Consider the following 25,232-nt stretch of genomic DNA (forward strand, 5'->3'; position numbering starts at 1 on the left):
TATTTGAAAGAATATTGTTCTGATTTTACTGTGAATATACATTTAAAACCTTTCAATATCTCCGTCACTGCCAATCAAAATAAATACAACTATGTAAACTACCACTAAATTTTCTCCTAAGTGCTCCGGTGTAGGCAGTGAAAGGAATTAGTAGTTATTTAGTCAGATGCGAGTGTTTTTCGCTAGAATTTTCACTGATGAATTACATGAAATTATAACATAAAGAGTAAATCCACTCACGAGTAGGCATAGGCTATAAAAGTTGAAGCCTCGATAAATGGTATTGAGGCCTTGATAAGGTAAGCCATAACTAGATTTCAGAGTCACTTGGACGTAAGGTAATTAAAAATAATAAAAAATAGCCAGCAAGATCTGATTTCAACCCGACGTTGGCCGGTACACAGATGCTCACACAATCTTTATCGTATCTCTAACCTGGCTGTCCTGAGTGTTGCTGACTACGTCCCTGTCGGCCATGTAGAGCGGGGTGGGCGTGGCCTGCGAGGGGGCGGGGCCGGCGGAGGAGGGCGGGGGCTGGGATTGGCCGGTGGGCGAGGGAGAGGGGGGCGCGGTGGACGGAGCCGGGGACGAGGCGGTGGCGGCGTGGGACTGCTCCTCGGAGCGCGGGATCACCAGCAGGGAGTCCTCATCGTCGTCCTCCAGGGATTCCTGCTCGAATGTGCCGGCCATTTTCTTTCCTAAAACGGCTTCAACCTGACAAAAAAATATCACATTATAATCATATTATAATTAAAATGTAACTTTGTTTTAAAATCACTATAAATATTTTATTATAATTTAATTATAATGTCTACCGGTTTCGAAGCTAACCGCTTCTTTATCAAGACTGATTAATATTAGTATTAATCAGTCTTAATATAGAAGCGGTTAGCTTCGAAACCGGTAGAAATCATAATTAAGTTACAATAAAATATTTATAGTGATTTTAAAACAAAGTTACATTTTAATTATAAAATGGAAAATCACAAAGTTAGTGCTTTAAATATAAATTATATATTCATATTGTTGAAGAATTGAACAGATCAGTTACATCATGTGGCATATATAGAGGTTATGTACATGTTGATGTTGAAATAATGCAGACCTCTTTGTATGCGTTTCAGTTTCTGATTTTTTTTAAATAAGCCTCCACTCATTACGGTAGTTGTGCGTAGTTGGTAGTTGGTAGTCGAGGGTTCGATTCCCGTCAATTGCAAAATATATTCAAGAAATGGATATTTTCAATTGGTCTGGGTATATGTGATGTATTTTCACATTTACCTTCCCTATCCTTATTTATTGATTTGTCGTTTAATTTGTAGAACTTCATTTTAATTTATGTATTAATTTTAAATCAAACAGATTTTTTGAGTCTACTAAGTTGTATTTTATTAACAAAAACACATAAAAAATTAATATTGTGACAAATAAGGACCGTAGTCCATTTGATCTTCACTTTCGTTTGATAATGCCCTAACAAGGCGAAACAATTGTCACAATATTAATTTTTTATGTGTTTTTGTGTAAAATACAACTTAGTAGACTCAAAAAATCTGTGTTTGATTTAAAATTAATATATAAATTCCCAATCCTTATTATCCTACCTGCAGACAATCTTCTAAAAATATAGGTTTTGCGGATTATTCCTTTAAATATATATTTTTTTAAAAGGCTAGAGAAGAAGAAAGAGAAACATATTTAATAATTCGTTGACAATGTGACTTTTTGATCATTGGCGTGATTAACCAGCCGATGCCAGGCAAAGATAGATAATGTGCAATTAAAAATAATGAATCTGGCCATTCTACATACTCGATGTCTCTCCTGGCGCACGTCGGCCCTCTGCCGGCCGCGCTGTTCCTTGCGTGCGCGTTCCTCAGCTCGCGTGCGCTCCTTGTCGGCCGCCTTGCGCTCCACCTCAGCGCGGTACTTGTCCAGGATGGCGCCCTCCGCCTCGGGGCTCATGGAGAGCATGGAGCCGGGTGTCTCATCCTTGGAGCGCAGAGCCTGCAGGAACATTCACACACGCAGTCAACTGTCTGCCCTATTTTTTATCTTGCTTATAGGTCAATTCTTATGTTAACTACCAAATAAAAGTGAATAATATACAGTCGTGTGCCATATTAATAGAACCAACACAGTAATTGTGTTCATTATCACTTATTTTGTTAAAAAAAAAACATAATAACAGCATTATTTGAAAATGTATTTTTATTACATTAAAAGATAGCACTTCTGACAACATTATAAGATAGTTATCACACCTGGAAAAACACAAAAGGAGTCACACAAAATACTGATTTTACATCTTGCATTGTATTTTTTTTTGTCAACATAATAAAATTATTAGAATGTTAAAATTTGTTTGATTGAATGCGTAATACATCTACAATTAATAATTTAGCTAAAAAACATTTTAAAATTCACATGATTGGTAATGATAGCAAAAGAATTGTAACTGTATTGTTATTTACTCGATGGGTCTATTAATATGGCACACGACTGTATAATCACATTATAATCAAAACAACAATTAGGGTTGAAAGATCAGTTTTTTTTAGAAGTATTTATATCTTTGCTACATATAAGGACATGGGCTGTTCAACATATGAAGAGCTGGAGAGAGTTTCACATAATAAACCGGAATGGCGAAGGAGATGTCATTTGTTTCTGCAGACCAATCTACAGGATTAAGACCACAGAAGAAGAATAGATTACCAGCGCTCAAGACCCATCTGTCAAAACTCGCAACAAACATAACTTCCCCCGTTACACATGGTGAGAATTCCAATGATAATTTATATCCGTACCTACCTATGAATTACCTCCAGTGAATTTTCGATTTTCTATTGGCTTATAAATTTACATTTTTGACATCTCAACATAGATGAAGAAGAATATGGAAGTCTTGGTATTTACAGAACTTATGATATCATAGACAGGTTCCAGACTTCCAGACTTTTTTTCATCAATGTTGAGATAGCAAAAATGTAAAAAATAACTCCATAGTGGAGAAACCCATACTTGTAAAATTTGTGAACGTATTTAAGTATGTATGAAAGTATTTGGACATACTCAAAATGCTGTGTTGTAAATTTAGGTCACTTTAAGCATGACTAAACCTTTGTTTTATTAGATTATGCTGACAGTCAAAATTTAAGGATATGATGTGCTTTAAAAAAATAAGCTTTCAACCCTAATTATTGTTTTGATTATAATGTGATCATATATTTACTTTTATTTATTAAAGAATAGCAAAATGTGAAAACCGGCCCAGTCTCTGTATTTTTGTTTAGACATAACAATATTAAATTACCGCCACTACCAAATACTACGATTACAACATGCAAGGTTCATAGGAGTTAAAAAATCAGTTTTAGCAAATAAAAATCTATCAGCGAATCTATCAGAGTCCTGGTTCCAACCCTTATGTATGGAAGCGAAGCATGGAGTTGGCAAAAAAGGATGAAAGCAGACTGAATGCTGTCAAAATGCGATCCCTCAGAGGAATGTGTGGCAAAACGATGTTTCATAGATGTTTGAATAATGAAATAAAGAAAAAATGCAAGGATAAAATTAAGAAAGGTGTGTTGAGATAGTTTGGACATGTGGAACGTATGAGTGAGGAAAGAACGGTTAAACAAATTTATGAGGCAAATGTAGTTGGAAAAAGAAGCAGAGGAAGACTGAGGAAAACTTGGCACAATCAGGTATATCAAATATTTGAAAACGAACGGGTCAGGAGTAATAATGGTCGGGTATGTATGAGGAGATGCATGAATGTAGAAGAAGCGAAGAATGTTTGCAAAGACAGAGTGGTGTGGCGTTGAATTCTCTCTGCCATATTTCATTCGGCCCAGTGCGCTAGTACCTGTATGTAGTCGTCCATCAGCTGCCCAATTTTGCTGTAGAGGTCGGGGTAGCGGCGGAGCATCTGCAGGCTGTGGTTGACGGTGCGGTCGATGTCAACGAGGCGCTCCAGGGTGCGCGGGCGCTCCTGCGCGGCCGCCTCGGGGGCGCCGACCAGCAGGTGGCGGTAGTGCGCCAGCGCGTGGGCGCGGTCCTTGTGCAGCGCGCGCAGCAGCTTCTGCAGGCACTTCTGCACGCGGTGCGTCTGGTAATGGGACAGATACTGTTATACGTCAGTAACATTCTTCAAATTCAAGACGGCTATGTATTCAAATGTGTGGTTTGGTCAAAAAATGACTGAAATGGTTTGGAGAAATATTTGTGTTTTTATTATTTGTCCGCCTCCTTAGTGTAATGGTCAGCACGCTCGGCTACCGTTCTGGAGGTCCCAGGTTCAATTCCCAGGGGGGGTCAAATAAATATAAGTGATTTTTTCACTCTTATATTTATTCAATATTATCCTGGACCTGAAGCGGAGGGCTGATCACCTTTCCTTTGTGTGTTAACGATCAAGATAACACTGTGTTTATATAATGCAGTGCCCTATGCACCATTGGGGTGCGGAAAAGGGTTTGAATTGAATTATTTACACAAATATTTCATACTTTTTCTGTGAGCCTAAGCGGCTCATTATTAGAAATAGGTATCAAAATGTGGCAGAGTGGGTTTGAACCAAGAAACTCTGACTTAAGGGTCCGCAACACTAACCACGGGACCACGACCCGATACTTATTGATTTTTGATCATTAGTGTTATAGTGTTTAATTATTTTCAGTTTATATATGAAAATTATTAAGTGTACACTAGAAAATATAATTTTACAATTCATAAAAAAACATCATATTTTAAGTGAGTGTTTATATTCTGCCTCCGTAGTATAATGGTCAGCACACTCAGCTACGGTAATGGAAGTTCCGGACTTGATTTCCAGGGGGGTAATGAAATAAATATAAGTCAATTTTCACTTTAATATTTATTCAATATTACCCCGGACTGGTACCTGAAGCGCAGGGCTGATCACCTTTCCTTCATATGTTAACTAAGAAAACACTGCTTCTATATGATGCACTTCCCTTTGCACCATTGGGTGCGGATAAGGGTTTGAGGATTTTCAATAAGTTAAAATTTTTTATCGGAAAGGATTTATATGATGTCCCGATTGAAATGCCTGCTACACTCATTAACTTGCGCTTGATTGACCCTGCATGGGATATGTTAGGTTGCTATAATATGATGTAGGGGCGGATAGTCACGTTGGGCGGCAAGTCAAGCGCTTGCGTGTAGGTTGCAATTCATGCGTTACGTGAGCGGAATACGCCCGCGACACCCATCTACTCGCGCTCGATAGGCCCCGCATGGGATGCGTTGGGAAGTTGCACACTACACGGAATTTTACTGTCCCAGTCCAGTTTTTTCAAAAAGGACAGTTTAGCGTGATGGAGTTCACGCACACTGTGATCGCGCACCGATCTAGCGCACCAATCCAGAGAAAGATGGACAAGTGCACAAGCCAATCATCCGTTTTTTTTATACTAACCGGACTGCCGGACAGTAAAAAGCGCTCTTAGGTTGCTATAATTTGATGTAGGGGCGGATAGTTACATTGGGCGGCACGTCGGCGAGCGCGCGCGTGTAGCAGGCGAGCGCGTCGCGGCGGCGCTGCGCGATGTGCGCGAGCACGCGCTGCTGGTGCAGGGCGGCAAGGCGGCGCTGCTCGGCCGCGCCAGCGCGCTCCAGGGCGCGCACGCCGGCCTGGAAGCGCGCCGTCATGCGGCGCCGGAAGCCGGCCGCGCCACGCGGGTCCTGCGCGCGCATCTCCTGGTAGCGCTCCTCCAGCGCGCCCCATTCCTTCATCACCTTCGTCACCTGCGGGGCAGGCGCGGACATTAATTATAATTAATTATTAATTATTATATCCGCACCCAATGATGCATAGGGCACTGCGTCAGTGTTATCAGTGTTATCTTGAATGTTACTTACAAGAAGGCAAGGTGATCGATCACTCCTGGGATTCAAAGACCAATCCAGGGTAAAATTAAATAAATAATAGAGTGAATATTTATTTTCAACCTGGGACCTCCAGCACGGTAGCTAAACACACTAACCATTACACTACGGAGGCTAGACAATTCACTTAAACGGCTGCGAAATATGGCACCTTACAAGGGCACAGAGCAGCTTTGAAAATAGGTGTCTGCAAAGAATTTTAGGCATGCGGTGGTTTGACTTTGTAAGGAATGAAGAGATAAGGCGTAAGACGCAGCAAATCTTGGTCACAACGGTGGACTGATTTACACCACAAAAATGTTATAAGTGCGTGCTAGTTTTTTCTACATTTAAAGGTTATTCTCTATTTGTTCTCGTTTTATCAGGTGCAATATATTTTTTAACATAATTTGTCTTGGACTAGAGCTATAATCTTTCCCTTTTCCCCTTTTCCTTCCTCCCGCTCCTCTTCCAGATATTTATATTTAATGACATATCGCTCACTCCTTTCAAGAACGTCATAAATCAAAAATCGTTAATTTTCAGTTGTGCATGTTTTCGGAATGCCCAGAAAATGTACTATATCCCAGCAGGAGCAGCATATTTTTAACTTAATATTTACCCGCTACAGGGCAGAAAGTCTTGTTTTTGCATTTTGAAGAAAAGGTATTGTTTAATTATTTTTAAAAAATACTAAATATTTTTCAAATGGAGAAAAAACCTTCAAGTTTTACCTAAAAGATCTGTTGCACAGTAAAAAGTTCAAAAAGTGGCTTGATAGTTATTTTTAATACGTTGTATTATTATATTTTTAAACTTTAAAAATGTTCTCCTGAAAAATCAAGTTTTTTGATTCATGACATTCTTGAAAGGAGTGAGCGATATGTGAAATTTTGTTAGTGGAATGTTACAAATACCTGTTTTTCTGTTATTCATTATTGTAAATGTTTTTATGTACTGTACTGTTCTGTAAAATTTCCAAATTTTTTTTTTTTAGTCATGTTGCCACTGAACAAATGCTGGGCCTTTCAGTTGCCTAGTCATAGTTTAGCATCTCATGACTATAAAGTTTGAGTATCTCATGACTATATGGTTTGAGCATCTCATGACTGTTGTGAGGTGCGCAGTGAGTGAGAGGTAAGCAGATAGTCGGAGAGTGTTGATGCAGGGTGGAACGGTGCCAACCTTCTCTCGGTGGGTCTCCTCCAGCCGCTGCTGCGCGTCCTTGAAGCTCTGGTGCTCGATGCGCGGGTCGAAATGCGTGAAGTACGGATCCTGCGTGGCGGCCTGCGCGGGCTGGGCGGGCTGCGCGGGCGGCGCCGTGCTGGCCTCGGCCGTGCTGGGTGGCGCGGTGGGCGCCGGCGTCGGCGGCGCGCCCGTGGAGACGCCTGTCGTGGCGGGCCCGTCCCAACGCCCGAACGCGTCGTCGCCGGAGTCCAGCTCCTCGCGCGAGTCGTCGTCGTAGTCGTCGTCCGCGTCGTCCGTGTCCACGTCGGCCGTGTCGTCGATGTCATCTTCGTCTGAAAATCCAAATATTTAATTACGAGAGTCACCTCTTCTTACATGCTCAATGATGAGGCAACTAAATGAAGGTCTGCCAGGAACAGAACCATCCAGACTCCCCCACATTGCACTGCAAAGTTAACCCCAAAGTAAGTAGACGACTCCCGGGCAGACCACCGAAGAGGTGGATTGATAGCTGGGAATCAACATCGCAGGAGGCTAATCATTAAGAGAAAAACAATCTCCTACTTTAACCCAAAGATGTAATTTTTTTTCCTAGCGCGAAGCCCTGTACGGCCACCCCTGCTGCCTACTAAGGACGGCCACAAGCAGCATAATAAATAAGAAAACGAAGAACAACGAAAGTACTAAAAGGTAACACGAATGATACTTTTGGTCGAAAAAGGCAATTGACATTTGTAAAAGTAAGGTTAAGGCGGAGACTGACCGGAGCATTTCGTCGTAACGTAACACGTTACGATGCGAGCATTCAGGCAGTCAGTATACCGAGCCGAGCGCTCCATCCATAGTTTCGGATGCTCGGTGATGCTCGCCGCGAGCGATGTTACGACGTTATGTTACGACGAAATGCTCCGGTCAGTCTCCACCTTTAGATTCAATTTTAGAGTGCATTTTTTTCTCTCAATTGGTTTGATAACATCAAATATAATGCTCAAAACGAACCATCTGATCCCGTTCCGCCATTGTTGGAAAGAGGTTCGTCCGCCATCTCCTGGTCATCCTCCTCCTCGTCAATATCCTCGGTGTCATCGTCATCATCGTCGTCTCCGTCATCATCGATGGCGTCATCAACCGCATCGCCGTCTCCGGCGCCGTCGGCGGCCAGTATGTCGTCATCCTTCAGCAGGTCGGATTCCGGCTTCAAGAGGTCAAGGTCGATTGGCTTCTTCACTTTCAGATTGTCTGTAACAAGAGAGACGATAAATTTAAATTATTAAAATTAAAAATAAAATATTTTTTTGTACTGATAAGCAAGCGTCATAATACACAGGGTGGCGCAAAATTAACCACCCTATCGGAAGATGTTATAATTTGTGCACATGGCGTCGTACGTCAATCATATTTAACATTTGTGAACTCGACAGCTGCAGTAAACAAACAGAATCAAGGTGGCTAAAATGAATCATCCGATTTAGTCCAAAAGCTTCATTTTTTAAAGTAAAGATTTTTTCAAATTAAACAAAGTAGGTACTGAAGACATTTGTCCGCCTCCGTAGTGTAATGGTCAGCACGCTCGGCTACCGTACTGGAGGTCCCGGGCTAGATTCCCAGGGGGAGTCAAATAAATATAAGCGATTTTTTTCACTGTAATATTTATTCAATATGTATTACCCTGGACCAGTACCTGAAGAGGAGGGCCGATCACCTTTCCTTCATGTGTTAACGATCAAGATAACACTTCGTTTATATAATGAAGCGCCCTATGCACCATCGGGTGCGGATGAGGGTTTGAAGAATTCCTACTTACATATGGACTATAGCCAGCGTGTTTTCTGGATCGATAAATTTCGCTTAAAGGCTAAATTATATTTTTTTACCCTCTCCATAGACTAAACTAAGCCCGCATAGAGTTAGAGACTTTATGGATTAAGCTGAAAAATATTAAGGGTTATTGAGGGTTTCAAAATTCAACTGAAGACATTTCGAGAATATATTTTTTTTAAACCTGAAAAATTACGCAATATTTTACCATCAAGAGAGTTAATTAAAACCGTTTTCCATTATAAATGCCCCCAAGGGCAGAAATAATAAATTACCCAGTCTCAAAGTTTTGGGTTTGATAAAGAGATTTGCAGAGTAAACACCGAAAATGAATATGTATTTTTTGAATAATTTCGTAAGGCCGAGGTTCGGAGCAATGATTGAAGAGGCCCTCGGAAGGATCGATATGTCGGAGTGATTCACCGGCGGCGTAGGTACCTACGTAGGTAGAGCGTAGGCGTGTGTCACGGGTAGGGGTGGCGGCGCGGAGGCCTCTCGCGGTGGCCCAGTCTGCGGCTAGCTAGGGGGGCACCCAGCCCGGCCCAAGCGGTATCAAGTCGACTAAAAATACTATCTACTCCATTCCGAAATGTCGTCAATAGATATTACAACAATCGATCGAAAAAAAATCCTAATTCCAATATCTAGGTCATTCGCGTATTAATTGTTATATCAACACACAGATTTTTTGAGTCTACTAAGTTGTATTTTATTGTTGAAAAACACATTAAAATTATTTTTTGACATCTCATCAAAGATGAAGAAGAATATGGAAGTCTGGGACTTCACTAGAGATATCTATTGGTGAGATGAAGAACTTTTTATTAAGCAGAAATTCTTATATTAGTATGTGAGGTCCGAATCCTGGATTGATATATGAAAAATAACTCCTGTTAATAAGTAACAATATTCAATATTTGAAACAATGAGCTTTTAAACTAACTACATAACTCATATTATTTTTTGAGATCTCATCAAAGATGAAAAAGAATATGGAAGTCTGGGCATTTATGGGGCTGACGACCGTCATAGGCTGGTTTAAGTGATCACTTTACACACGTGTCATTATTCACCAATTCTACCCGTTAGACATCCACACCACTCAAATTCTGGGAAGATCTATATATATATATAAATATATATATATATATATATATATATATATATATATATATATATATATATATATATATATATATATATATATATATATATATATATATATATATATATATATATATATATATATATATATATATATATATATATATATATATATATATATATATATATATATATATATATATATATATACGAACCAATTTTGAAACATTGTTCTTGAATCACTAGAACTTCACTTGAGACATCTATTGGTGAGATGAAAATAAGCTTTCTATTGAGAAGAACCTCTTTTATTAGTATGTGAGGTCTGAATCCTGGATTATAATCACACACATGAGAAACGCCAGGAAATATCATTTTCTATTTTATCATTTAAGCTTATAATACTCCTGTGATTGGAGATAGTCCAGATTTTGTGAACAAGTACTTGGACACACTCAAAATGTTGCATTGAAATTAATATTGTGACGATTGTAATTAATATTGTGACAATATTAGTTTGAAATAGTCATAACTAGGCGAAACAATTGTCACAATATTAATTTTTATGTTTTTTTTTAACAATAAAATACAAGTGAAGTTTGTTATAAAACCATGCTAGGGTGGTGCCAGCTTCCCGCCGACCGCGCGGCGCCCGTGAGTCACCCCCGGCTCGGCAGGACAGTGTACCACCCTTTCCAACCCCTGAGGCGTGGATTTATAATAATACACAAAGTGTTTTGGGAAAACCTCAAACCCCGCGCCGATAGTGACAAGAAAGTTTTACAAAGATTTTTTAAACTATAAAAAATACTCGACACTCGAGGTGTTAATGGCTATATTTTCATTAACATTATTTTGCCTACCACATTGGGATAGCCTATTAAGGCACCGAGTGGCATGCTTCCGGGAGAGGCTGATGAAGAGCTTCAACCTCATCATAAAGCGGCTTGTGGAGCACAGATGGGGGCTGGACATGTGGCAGCACTGGAGCACAGTGCTGCTGCGTTTGCCAGAGAGCTAATCTTAATCTACATCTCTCCGAATTTTCTTTTTTTTTCTTTCGCCGTTTCTTTTCATTATTTTTATTTGTTTATTATTATAATTTCATTTTATTAAAAAAAAATATAAAATATATATGGCTGACTAAGTATTGCACCCACCACTTAGTCAAGCTGGACTAAAGATATATCATTATTATTATTATTAATTGATTCGGCAGTCACTTTGTGGTAAAAACTATCCATTTTAAATTAAAGTCTTACTTTGTGAATGTCATTTTTTCTTAAAATCTATTGTGACACGTGTTTCGATGGTTCCGTAAATTCAAATTAAAGCTGAAATAAAAAATGAGAAAAACAGAGTTGGAATACCATCCTTTCGATGAATTCCGAATTTTTCAAAGCATCTCGAATAAAATGACTCGCTATAACACTATACTTATAGCATTCATTGCACATTACACACGCATTCGTAACTCTATCATACAGCGATACAGCATCCAAAAGGAGAATGTTTTAATAACACGAGCCAAAATTTATACGGGTTTAGCTTTTAAAAAAATGTAATATTGTAATATGAGATACGTGAATAATTTAACGTCGTACACGATACGTTAAAGTGCTCCGTACATTATCTTTTGTACGGCACAAAACGTGAGATATTACGAAATAGTGAAATTAAAGGCTTTCGACGCGGGAAACGGTTGTAAAATATGATATACAGCCTTCGGCAATATAAGGTTTTGCATAAAAGAAAATCCTGCTCACGCGGCGGCGAAGGCAATTTGCTATTCAAAGGGGGAGGGAAATCCTTGAAACGAGAAGAAAATTGTCCTAGGGGTAGAAAGCCGATCCTGGCAAGGTCACAAGTAATACGGAAAGCTACGTTCACCAGATTGTCGACTACACATTTCGTTTCTAACGTGGAATATCATTTTATGCATATTTTCTTTTGGATACGTAGATGCGGGTGGGAAAAACACGAAAAAAACAGACTTTCAAACGGACAAATCTTCATCCATGTTGGGATGTAAAAAATGTAAAAAATAACTTCCATACGGAGATAATCCAGTTTTGTGAACAAAATGTTTTCCTCTTTTCATGTGTTAATGGGAAAACACGAAAAAAACAGACTTTCAAACGGACAAATCTTCATCCATGTTGGGATGTAAAAAATGTAAAAAATAACTTCTATACGGAGATAATCCAGTTTTGTGAACAAAATGTTTTCCTCTTTTCATGTGTTAATGGGAAAACACGAAAAAAACAGACTTTCAAACGGACAAATCTTCATCCATGTTGGGATGTAAAAATGTAAAAAATAACTTCTATACGGAGATAATCCAGTTTTGTGAACAAAATGTTTTCCTCTTTTCATGTGTTAGTGGGAAAATACGAAAAAAAACAGACTTTCAAACGGACAAATCTTCATCCATGTTGGGATGTAAAAAATGTAAAAAATAACTTCTATACGGAGATAATCCAGTTTTGTGAACAAAATGTTTTCCTCTTTTCATGTGTTAGTGGGAAAATACGAAAAAAAACAGACTTTCAAACGGACAAATCTTCATCCATGTTGGGATGTAAAAAATGTAAAAAATAACTTCTATACGGAGATAATCCAGATTTGTGAACAAAATGTTTTCCTCTTTCCATGTGTTAATGGTCAAGGTATAAACTCTACGTTTATATGATGCAGTGCCCTATGCACCATGAGGTGCGGATAAGGGTTTAAAGATGGAAATATTTTCTATGTCAACAGAACCAAAGAATCCTCTTTGAAGTACAAAATAAATTTGACAAAATAAAACAACAACTTTATACAATTTTAACACATTTATCAAAATAAAATAAAAAGTCAAATAAATTTGACCAGTAACCGGGTTTCGTCGTTTATCAGACCGGTATCGGTAGCGTCGAAACCCGGTCACTGGTCAAATAAAATAAATGTGTAAAAAACATAATACTCGTTATTTTATAATATAAATGCAGTTCCACCATGAAATGTCAGTACAAAATATTTTTTCTTATTTAAACCCTTTTCCGCACCCCAATGGTGCATAGAGCACTGCATCATATAAACGCAGTGTTATCTTGATCGCTAACGCACGAAGGAAAGGTGATCAGCCCTCCGCTTCAGGTACTAGTCCAGGGTAATATTGAATAAATATTAGAGTGAAAAAATCACTTATATTTATTTGACCCCCCTGGGAATCGAACCCGGGACCTCCAGTACGATAGCCGAGCGTGCTGACCATTACACTACGGAGGCGGACATAGATCCCATAAATTTTTACAAGATCATTTTTTTTTAATCACAGTAGATAGAGTTCATTCCTTCGATGTCTAAAGTCGATATTATTACCAAATCTCCAACGCTAAAATAGCGCTCCTTACAACACGAAAGCGCTTGGTTTTATTTACTTTCCTTACATTCAAGTGCGCTCGTATCTTTTATCTCCTCTCCCGTTTCCGACTCCCAGCGGAACTTGTACACGAGCAGTTTATGTAAGAGAGGAAGTAATTAAGCCGAGTCCGGAAGAGGAGAGTGCAGACTAAATAAATTACTCCGATAATCGAAGGCAAGGTGGATGGGGCTGGATGCACTCGCAGTCATATATTGCGAGGGCTATGCACCGCGTACCGATAACATCTGTATAGTACACATCGATTGAACCAGTAATTTATGTAGAAAGCAGCACTTACTGCCATCTAAATACAAATATCTTCTTCTTCTAACCCTTATCCGCACCCCGATGGTGCATAGGGCACTGCATCATATAGAAGCAGTGTTATCTTTATCGTTAAATACACTAAGGAAAGGTGATCAGCCTTCCGCTTCTGGTACCAGTCCAGGGTTAATTAAATAAATATTAGACTAAAATATCAGTAATATTTATTTTGATCCTCTTGGGAATCGAACCCGGGACCTCCAGCATGGTAGCCTTGCGCGCTAACCACTACACTATGGAGGCGGACAAATACAAATACAAATATATATAAAACTAACTAACTTTATGACATCTCAAGTATAGATGAAGAAGAATATGGAAGTCACAGAATATGGATATACACAGGGCTTACGAACTGTCATAGGCTGGATTAAGCTGTAAAGGTGTTAAGGTGTGCGGTGGTTTAAGTATGATTGACTAGGTACTCAAATTTTTAGAGCTCACACATGTCATATAAATCTCACATCGCTTCATGTGTGAGTTCGCTGCAAATATTTTCCTTTCCAATAATAAAAAAAACACGTATTCATTTATTCTAATTTGTGAACAGGAATAGGAATCAGTCATCAACATTAAATTGGTTAAAATTCATTAAAGAATTGAAAAAAAAAAAAATATTATATGAAATACAAATAACATTTGTAAGCGGAAATGAAATAACAAAATTATACTATTATTTTAGAGAAAACCTTTCATTCTTCAATTAATAATAATTAAAATCAATAATAATTTCTTATTTTCAATACATTAAATTGATCACATAACCAGCCTATGACAAGTCGTAAGCCCTGTAATTACGCAGACTCTCACATTCTTTTATATATCAAATGTTAAAATCAAACACTGATTTATATTATCCACTGACACTTCGTGATGGAATTGCATTTTAATATATTATTAGATTAAAACCAATATTTTTAGCTTTTCCACTTTATTTTTATTTGACCAGCGACCGGGTTTCGTCGTTACCGACATCATCAGACTGGTCTGATGATGTGGGTAACGACGAAACCCGGTCGCTGGTCAAATAAAAATAAAGCGGAAAAGCTAAAAATATTGGTTTTAATCTAATAATATATTAAACACTGATTTTTAGACTCTAATAATAGTTGTAATATGTGTCGTAATAATTTACGGGAGAAAACAAAAGTTAAGGTTTAGATCTCAAGCTTGTATCAAGTGTTCAAATCAGAATGCGTTCAGCCGCGTTCAGGGCTGGTCGTGTGCTTCAAAACGTTTATTGATATATTTTTTTGCTTTTTAGAAAAATATATTTTTTGCTAATTATTATATAATTATTTCGACGAAAAACTTCTGTATCCAGTCCAAAATCGATGTTTTAAGGAAATATATAATTTACGTAAAATGTAACCCGGGATATGAGAAAATAAAGTTGCGACTTAACGAATACATGGCCTTATTGGGGCATGTAGGTACGTATACAATTCCACATTCTTCTTCATCTATGTTGAGATGTCAAAAATGTAGAAATATGGTCAGTTTACTCGTGCGCGTTGATTAAAGCGTATCACATGCAGTTTAACTTAGTGCGAGTTAGTACCTACATATGTAGTTAGTGTGTGGAACAGTGGCGTAATAACTACACACTCGACATGCACCGGGAATAAGTCGAGTCCCGCTAAAGAGTTAGCGCCGGATGGGACTAGCCGACTGGCGTCGTGTTGACTTACTTAGCAACTGTTTATTTAAGAGCTTTAGCCTTTCAAAGGCCTCTCCACTCCCGAAGCTTTATGGACGAAAGCTCCGCAGTCGCTACGTGGAGTAATTCACGTAGAAATACTTAAAATACCATGGTTAAACATTTAATGGTGCCTCGGAAAAGTAGCGAAAACAACACTTTTCTACCTTTCTTTGCAGCAACGAAACTTAAGAAAAAGATTAACTTTACTTGTCGATATATTTTTACTTCAGGTATTTCAGATCAAACTTGGGTTACTATAATTATTTTTAGTTTCAGTATAACCGAATTATAAGGAATTATTTTATCGTTGATTGAATGGACACTAAATGAGTGAAAATTCGTTAATAAAATCAACTTTTAAATTCACCTGTCACATCACATGCTGACTAATAAAATAAACGATAATTCTGTATCCAACGATTCTGTGTCCATATTGTAGGAGTGTCAACTCGAGATAAAGCACCTATCGTTTTTATACGAAAGAAGATGGAATTCTGAGCATCACAGGGCTTTGCTTAGGCTTAAGTGATCACTTTATATACTATTGTAACGTTCACCAAGTACGTTTTGTTGAACATCTGTATTACATTAATTTTTCTGATGTACCATATACGAGTATATGCACTATTGTTGAATTCCTTTCGTATGTTAATCGTTATTTGATAGATATAGAATTTTGGATATTTGACATTTTTATCTAGCCTCACAGCAGTCAGATGACGTCGGTTACGACGAAACCCGGTCGCTGCTCAAATAAAAGTAATGTGGAAAAAACTACATGTGTAGTTCGGCTGTCCAAACTCAAAACACAGTAAGGGACATTTTTTTGTAGTACTTTTTTTTTGTATTTTTGGACTAAGTAGCATCTACTTAGTCCAAAAATGCAAAAAAAACATACTACTAAAAAAATGTCCCTTACTGTGTTTTGAGTTTGGACAGCCGAGTTGTTATTATATTCTACCTATAATATTGTTATATCGACCTACAGTGTCGGTGTGAAAAATATTGATTCTATATCCAATGAAATTTTCTTTTGGACCAAGATTTATAATTTTAGATTGTGTCCGTTGTAAATTTTATTCTAACTGATAAAAGCGAACTAAATTAAATAAAAAATAAAAAATTATAGAGAAAAAACAAGGAATTTTCAATAAACTTGCTGAAAGAATAGGGCCAAATAATATAATAAGAAAATAAACAATTTCCAAGTTCGGAAATAGATTGTTATCTACCGCATCGAAGTCGTTGGTTGACATAAAACATTTTTTCATGTGTAATATCCGAGATTGTACGTTATTTAGACGTACCCGAGTAGATTTTCGCACAAAAGTATCAGGGAAACAGAACTCTTAGAATCTAAAAGTTGGATTCGGAATTTAACTTTTACGATCGTCCGACGGGCATTCCACGGCAGGGGTGTAGCCGCGGACCGTGAACCCATAAAGGCGAAATGGATACTGCTTACCGACTTGAATTCACGGGGCTTATAAAAATAACGATCCTTAAGCTCTGGCCGTTCTCGTTGTTCCCGCGCAAATTCAGAAAAGAAACGGTCCTCCTCGACATGTTTATTTCAACTTTACGAGCAATTCTATGTAAGGACCACAGATAATAGTTGCTTTATTTGCTAAAGTACCTCATTTGCCAGACTGTTTTCATACTAAATCAATGCGTCGGGTTGTGGTCCGTGGTTAGTGTCGCGGACTCTTGAGTTAGAGTTCCTCGGTTCGAACCACCCTACCACAATTTGATGCCTTCTAATAATGAGCTACTTAGGCTCACAGAAATAGTATGAAATTGAAATATTTGTGTAAACAATAAAAACACAAATATTTTTCATTTATTATATATATATATATTTTAAATTGTCGGGTTGTGGTCCCGTGGTTAGTGTCGCGGATTCTTAAGTGAGAATTTCTCGGTTCAAACCCCTTGTCTACCGCAATATGATACCAATTTCTAATAATGAGCCGCTCTTAGTCTCACAAAAATAGTATGAAATAGATGTATTTTTGTAAAAAATAAAACACAAATATTTATCTTTTAATTAAAAAAAATTTAAGACTTAATATGACAGTGATGTTCAGTGTTTTTTGATGTTATAACTTCTTCGACATACAAGCCTGACTTGATCAAACTTTCAAAGGAGATGCGAGGACATTATTTGCAATACGCAGAGTTCATTAAAGGTTAAAAAATAAACTTTTTCTTATAATAATAAATAAATATTTTATTGTTTATTATTGAAATGCTTTATTTTAAGTTTTGTCCATTAGGACACCATAGGTACTTTTAAAAGATGTTCTTTTTTTATCTTTAAATAAAATCCTTTTTGAGTGTGAAATATTTTTTTATTAAGTGTACCTGTAAAAAGGTACCTGTATAAAGGTGTACGAGAATTGCATACGGATTTGGCTTTCAAGAGAATTTTTAATCGTTGCGATGTGTATATTTGGTTTTGGCTAATAAGTTTGCCGACCACAGGTTTATGCGAATGAATATCCCATATTCAAAGCAGCGGATTCAAGATGAAGCGATGCAGTTTATTGGGTTGGGGGCGCATTCAAATATACATGCATATATCAGTTTGCAGTTTCAAACGAGGGTAATAACGCGGTCACGTGAGTGGCTAGTACGTACTCCGCGAGGGGGGGAGGGGGTGGCTACCCCAGGAAAGCGTGGCAGCCCGAGTTGTTTTGAATAAATTATGCACGTTTCTGGGAAACTCGAGGAAATTACTATTTATTTTGTATGTGGCTGATCATTGCGCGCTATGAAAATCGATCGCCACCATCGACTCGTCATAATAGAGTGCTCGAATCAAATTATCACAAAAATCGACACTATTACACATTCGATTCAAAGAAACAAGACAGAAATAATGACATCACAAATCAATAACATGTCTGAGAAAACGTCATAAGTGATTGACCTTCTTTTTTTATTAAAAAACAAAGAGAAAGATTTGTGAGTTTATTATTTACAAAAATACTTCAAATTTATACAATTTCTGTGGGCCTAAGCGGCTCATTCTTAAAAATATGGATCAAATTTTGGTAGACTGGGTTCGAACCCAGAAACTCTGACTCAAGAGTCGCCGACACTAACCACGGGATCACAACCTGACAAGTTTTTTGTCGTAGGCTGTTGTCATTGATAGAATTTGTGATAAAAATAAGTGTGGTAAATAGTTTTTATTATATACTGTTTTTTTTTAATGTACCTATCTAATAAATTTAGGAAAGCGTTTGAAAAAATATATTTAAAAAATAGTTTTAAATGAAATGGACCATTTACGCTGCAAAAAATAAACTAGATCGATGTGATGAATGGTTCAAACAGCAAATAAATAAATAAACTATAATATTTTTGACATCTCATAAAAGATGAAGAAAAATATGGAAGTCTGGGCATTTACGGGGCTAAAAATAAATAAAAATTATATTCTTCTTCATCTTTGATGAGATGTCAAAAAATAATTAAAAAAATAACTCCTATAATTGGAGAAAATCGAGATTTGTGAACAAGTATTTGGATACACTCAAAATGTTACTCGAACTCGCTAGGTAGTATTTCAGCTGTAATTTTTTTAAACGATTTATTTGAAAGTAGTCGAAATTAAAGAGAAACATTAATGGGGAACGAACTAAAGAGCAATATTGATGGGAAAACGAACCAGCGAGCGGAGGCGCCCGGGGGAGTGAAATAATGTACTACTAATTAAAGGAAAACATGGCGAAAACAAACATCGGACAAAGGCAGGCAGCTCGGCTACAGGGAACTTCCTTCAAAGCGGGTATCATGTACAAAGGGAGACAATCTATAATGAACCCGCAACTATACGAGTATGTTACAATAGGAGAACATACGAGAAGGAAGGTATATGGTATACGAATTCATTAATCAAAAATCCATCCAAGGAACGGTCTATTCTCGAATACGGATCGATATACGTACTCGCGTAGAGACAAATCGCGCAGGGTAAACTGGAGACAGTTTGCTTCTGTAGTGTAGTGGATAGTGCGGTATTTACCTAGGATTAGGTTACTGGAGTGACTCCTAGATAGATCACCGTTGATATTAAGCGTTTAATACGGTATTTTGTGTGTCCAATTCAATGTTCACAAAGCTTAGTTTTGTACACTTAGGAGTTATATTTAAGATATACATATATTTCTTTAATTTCATTAATTGATTCGGCAATCACTTTGTGGTAAAATCTATCCATTCTTAATAAAAGTTTTACTTAGTAAATACCACTATTTCTTCTAATCTACTGTGACACGTGTTTCGATACGTTCCGAATCATTTTCAAACAGCGTACGTGAAGCTAATTCTAAATTTAAGAGTTGGGTCTTTGGGACGTTGAAGGTTGAAGATATTTCTTTATATTGATATATCAGCATAAATGAAGAAGAATATGAGTCTGGGTATTTACAGGGCTTACGACCATCACCGGCTGGATGAATAGATCGATGTGTTCATTCACCATTCTTCCCATGATTGAAAATCACAGTACTCTAATTTCGGAACTTATCCTTTGATTGACACCTTCTAACACATGCGAGTTCGCAGCACCATCTACGTGGAGTAAGTTTAAATATTATTTTCAAAGATTTAAATTTGAGTATTGTGGAATGTTACATGTGTATAAAGATCACTCAAACCAGCTTGTGACAGGACGTAAGCTCTATAAATACCTAGACTTCCATACTTCATCTACGTTAAGATGTCAAAAAATAGTACTTTACACTGTAACATTGAATTCATATCCATGGGCACCTAGAGCGTAATACGATCACTTTGATTTCAAGTAATTTACTAATAAAACGCTCCCATATCTGATATAGTATATTACGCCATATTGAGTATTAAAAAGAAGTTGAAAAAATGTCGTCATAACGACAAAGTACAGAGAGAGTGCTCAAGGAGCAGCGACATTCAATTCAGAAAGAGGTTCAAAATAATTTTTAACCCATTCGAATACCGAATGAGATTCAAGAATAAGGTCCAAGGATATATCATTTTCATACATGAATAATTGAACTGAGGAATATCTAGAAAATGAATAATGTAAGAAAAATGATTCCAGAAAACGCATATGTTAAGAAAAGTTTATTGAAAAAGTAATAATAATATTATTCGCAATCGAATATCGAGGAGATAGAACCTTAAAAAGTTTAATATAGGAAATATGAAATGAAGTATTTTATTAAAACATTTTTGTTAAAAAGAAACCTTTAGTAGTGTATTTACTTTTATTATAAGTCAATTATTATAATATGTTTAGGGAATGTTTTTTGACAAAACGAAAAAAAATACTCGACTGAACTCAGTCTACCTTCATCCTTCTTTTGACAACTCCATGCTTTACTACCATACATTAGGGTGGTGACTGACCGGAACATGTTGTCGTAACGTGACGTCGTAACATCGCTCGCGGCGAGCATCCGAAACTATGGATGGAGCGCTCGGCTCGCTGTACTGACTGCCTGAATGCTCGCATCGTAACGTGTTACGTTACGACGGCTCCGGTCAGTCACCACCACTACCCGGAATTTTACCGTCCTGCAGTCCTGTTTTGAAAAATGAAAGCGACTACGACAGATTAGCGTGATCGAATTTACACGCACCGATCAAGAGCACCGATCCGAAGAAAGATGGACAAAAGCACAAGCTAATCCAAGCCAATCATCGTTTTAAAACGATAACTGACGTGCCGGACGGTAAAATTCCGTGTAGTAGACAAACGCCCTTAGTTGGTTTTTATTTGCTGTAACCGATTTCAGTTCTAGCATTCACACTATTTTCTATATCATTATCAATCCTTGCATTATGTATGCCGTAAATTGAGTTTAATCCACAACCTTTAAAAAAAATAGCGTCAGCAGTAGGTACTGTCATCAGACGTTATAACAATTTTATACTAAATAAGAAAAATTTTGACACAAAAACAATATTTCATTATCCTTAATAATATCCAATGACATTGCAAAATACAAATGGACAAGGGTGAACTAAATTGGCAAATAAATGTGAACTTTCTCAATGTCACTTTGAAATTTATTACTGTCTACAGAGTAGACTACACTTTCCATCGAGGTCATAAAAAAAACGAAAGTCGAGATGTTTTTTTTTTTCAAAGAATAAGGAGCTAAGTGTAAAAGTCGATATTTCCACACAAATGTAACACGATCTCGATAAAAACAATTAAAGGTTTTTTTATTGTGATTTTTTTAAAGGTTCTTGATAGTTCTAGAAAGTATTTTTTAATTTTCAAATCAAGTTTTACTTGGCAAATACCACTATTTCTTAAAATCTATTGTGACGGGTGTTTCAACGCATTCCGCACCATTTTCAAACACCAAATTTTAAAATGATGCGAAATGCATCGAAACACGAGTCACAATAGATTTTAAGAAATACTGATATTAACCAAGTAAAATTTAAATAAATAGATATGTAGATATTACCACAAAGTGACTGCCGAATCAATCGATGAAAATATTTTAAATTTCCTCGGGTATCACATTAAGGAAAATATAAAGTAAAATCATTTAAAATGGGAAAACGTACATTCATACTTATTTCATTTACCGTAAATTATTTATTTATTAAACTTCTTGTACAAAATATATATATATACATTAATTGCTGGCTAATTGCTAAAAAGCAATCTTTTCCAACCAACTAAAAACGAATTATCTTTTTTTTCATTAATGCATGGCAAGTAATAATACATAAAAAGTTTATTTGTTCATAGATTTGGCATTTAAATTGTGGAACTCCGTATTAATTTATTTATTTATTAAATGTTAAAATCAAACGCTGATTTTTTTGTACAGTCTACTAAATTGTATTTTACGACGTAAGTTTGAAAATGCCATAAAAAGGCGAAACAACTGCCACATATTATTTTTATGTGTTTTTAACAATAAAATGCAATTTAGTAGACTCTAAAAATTTTAACATTTAATATATAAATTTTATGTATATTGTAACAAAAAATTAAAAGATGGCAAAACTCATACTATTCCAAACGAATCTCTGAGCAACGGAAAATTTTGAAAAGGGAAGATCACATCTAGTTTTTCCGCAATACCATAAAAGGATGGTAGGATTTTGGCAGCTGGAATCCCAAGACGTTTGATAAATTTTCAACTCATTTCTCTGTCTTTCACCCCCCCCCCTTCCCCCGCCGCCTCCCGCCTCCCTGCTCCAGATCCTACGACACATATAAATCACATCCATAATTGGCTCACCCGAATTCATCAATCGGGAAAATACGCGTTTCCCGAGTTCGAGATACTCATTCACGCGAGAAAATGGAGACAGAAAAACAATTTAAGCAGTTTTTTCCAATAAAACAAGAAGAAAACAAAAGATAAAGCTACTTTCAGATCAAAGATTTATACATATTTTTGTATTTTTAATTTGGTCCGCCTTCGTAGTGTAGGGTCAACACGTTCACGTTCGATCCAAGAAGGTCAAAATATTTTAAATAAAAGTGTTTTTTCAACCTAATATTTATTTAAAATTGCATTGGACTGATCCTGCCTGAAGCGCAAGGCTGATCGCCTTTTTATTTATTTATTTATTTATTTTAAACTTCATGTACAGAAAATAAAAAGTACATTGGCGGGCTTATTGCTAAAAAGCAATATCTTCCAACCGACCAAAGACGGACTTTTCCTCATATTTGGCTATAAATGATGCAGTGCCCTATGCACTACTGGATAAGGATAAGGGTGAGAAGAATATGTTTATAAGAGGAAAGCGTGAGGGACTTTAAACCGACTTTTAACGAGATATTCGTTAAAAAAGGAAAAAAATCTAACAACATTGCATATATATACATACATGCATTTTTCTATAACGAATGCACTACGATGTTGAATGCAAATAAAGGACAGAATGGTGAACGTTACACAGTGATCACTTAAGCCAACCAAATGCCAGGTTGTAAGACCTGAAAAGCTCGGACTTCCTTCTTTCGTATAAAAATACGTGTAAACATCCATCTTCGTCTCTAGTTGAGACAACTATAATATTACAGTCTCCTTATCATTCATCATTCCTTTTGTGTAATACCACTTAATTTTTTTAAAAGTGGTATTACACTAAAAGAACGATGAATGATAAGAAGAGTGTTATATTACCATACCACAAACTAAACAATGCTTGTAATATTTTATAATTTTCTTTTAAAATCGCAAAAAGAGATGCTATTAACAGATATAAAGTAGAATCATTAAAAAGTTAATATTAATTAACACAATTTATTCGTACATGTGTAGATTTCAACACACGGGTTAATAAATTATGTAGGATTCAGAAATTGTAACAAAATATTCAAGCCTCAAACAAATGAAACAGCTTTGCAGCGATAAACCGAGTAAGTAGTGCGAAGAACAGGGTAAGAAAATTTTAACTCGAAACCTCAATCCTCGAAAGTTATTCCAACACAGGCAGTATATCAGACAATCTCAAGAAAAGCACTTCGAGTTTTAAAATTTGCCGTACTACATGTAGAAGACGGCAGGGTTTGTTCCAACTTCAGAAATTACAGACATGAAATATAATTCATATTCTCGTTTTACGTTCTACCGGGTGAGGGACAATATCAGGTTTATATATATTTTTGAGATCTCAACATAGATGGAGAAGATTATGGAAGTCCGGGTATTGACGGGACTTACGACCGTCATAGTCTGGTTTTAAGTGATCACTTTACACACGCGTTAAATTCACCAATTCTACGCATGATTGACAACCACACTGCTCAAATTCATGAAAGTTATACATATGTATAGTCCAATTTCGAAACGTTGTACAAGAATCACTAGAACTTTCACTAGATACATCTATTGGTGGGATGCTTTTTTATTGAACAGAAACTCTTATATTTATATGTGAGGTCCTTCATCTCACCAATAGATGTCTCTAGTGAAAATTCTAGTGATTCTTGTACAATATTTCGATATTGGATCATAAACTATAGAAATTCCAAGAATTTGAGTAATGTGGTTGTCAATCATAGATAGAATTTGTGAATGTTACACGTGTGTAAATTAATAACTTAAAACAGCCTATGACAGTCGTAAGCCTCGTAAATGATCAGACTTCCATATTCTTCTCCATCTATGTTGAGATGTCAAAAAATAGTGTGAAAAATAACTCTTATCATTGGATATAAAACAGATTTGTGGACAAGTATTTGGACAAACTAAAAATTTTGTTAAGAAACTCTTTGATTTGTATGTGAGGTCTAAATCCTGAATTATATGAGAAACATCATACAATCCAGAATTCGGACACTATCACATACATGAGATACGTGAGAAAATATCCTTTCAATTGTATTATTTTAGCCAACAATTTGACCAGTTTAATACCACGGAAGTTGGTTTTATTCCGCTATGTGCATCAAATATCCTTCCTCCAGAGATGTGAAGCGGATGTCATTTCGGGACCGTTCAAATTATATGCCGAGTGATAAATTCCAGTTTTATCATTCGCGGGTCCCCGTAAAAGAGAAATGCAATTTCGCAACATGAAAAGCTATATAACTCAACATGTACGGCGGGAAAATAATATAATAATATAAAACGTGAATGTTCAGAAGCACCTCGTTCTGTAGACGTCAAATACGTATTATTTTTAATTGGAGTGTCAAGCCTCGTGCAATACTAGCAGATAACAACTATTACAATACATCACAAATATATAACTCCTAAGTAAAGATAGTCTATCCGCCTCCGTATTATCATGGTCAGCACTCTCGGCTATCGTTCT

The 25,232-nt window shown here is 36.7% G+C and overlaps 1 protein-coding gene across 6 annotated transcripts in view; it reads right to left on the bottom strand.

Moving 5' to 3' along the window:
- Appl (amyloid-beta-like protein) overlaps positions 1-25,232 on the bottom strand; it is a 320,865-nt gene that overhangs the window by 5,930 nt on the left and 289,703 nt on the right. For 2 of the 6 annotated variants that reach the window (XM_088257169.1, XM_088257168.1), the window contains exons 5-10: positions 8,083-8,322; positions 7,081-7,415; positions 5,512-5,766; positions 3,872-4,132; positions 1,813-2,007; positions 436-714 (exon numbers count right to left, since the gene is read on the bottom strand). In XM_088257169.1, the coding sequence (XP_088113295.1) occupies positions 436-714; positions 1,813-2,007; positions 3,872-4,132; positions 5,512-5,766; positions 7,081-7,415; positions 8,083-8,322 (1,565 nt within the window). Of the gene's footprint in view, positions 1-435; positions 715-1,812; positions 2,008-3,871; positions 4,133-5,511; positions 5,776-7,080; positions 7,416-8,082; positions 8,323-25,232 lie in introns of all 6 variants that reach the window. The other 4 variants (XM_088257166.1, XM_088257167.1, XM_088257171.1 and 1 more) reach the window with 3 other exon arrangements.

The sequence above is a fragment of the Brachycentrus maculatus genome, unplaced genomic scaffold (genome assembly GCF_059751285.1).
Source record: "Brachycentrus maculatus isolate JH-2025_06_01 unplaced genomic scaffold, ASM5975128v1 h1tg000071l, whole genome shotgun sequence".
NCBI classification, from domain to species: Eukaryota; Metazoa; Arthropoda; class Insecta; order Trichoptera; family Brachycentridae; genus Brachycentrus; species Brachycentrus maculatus.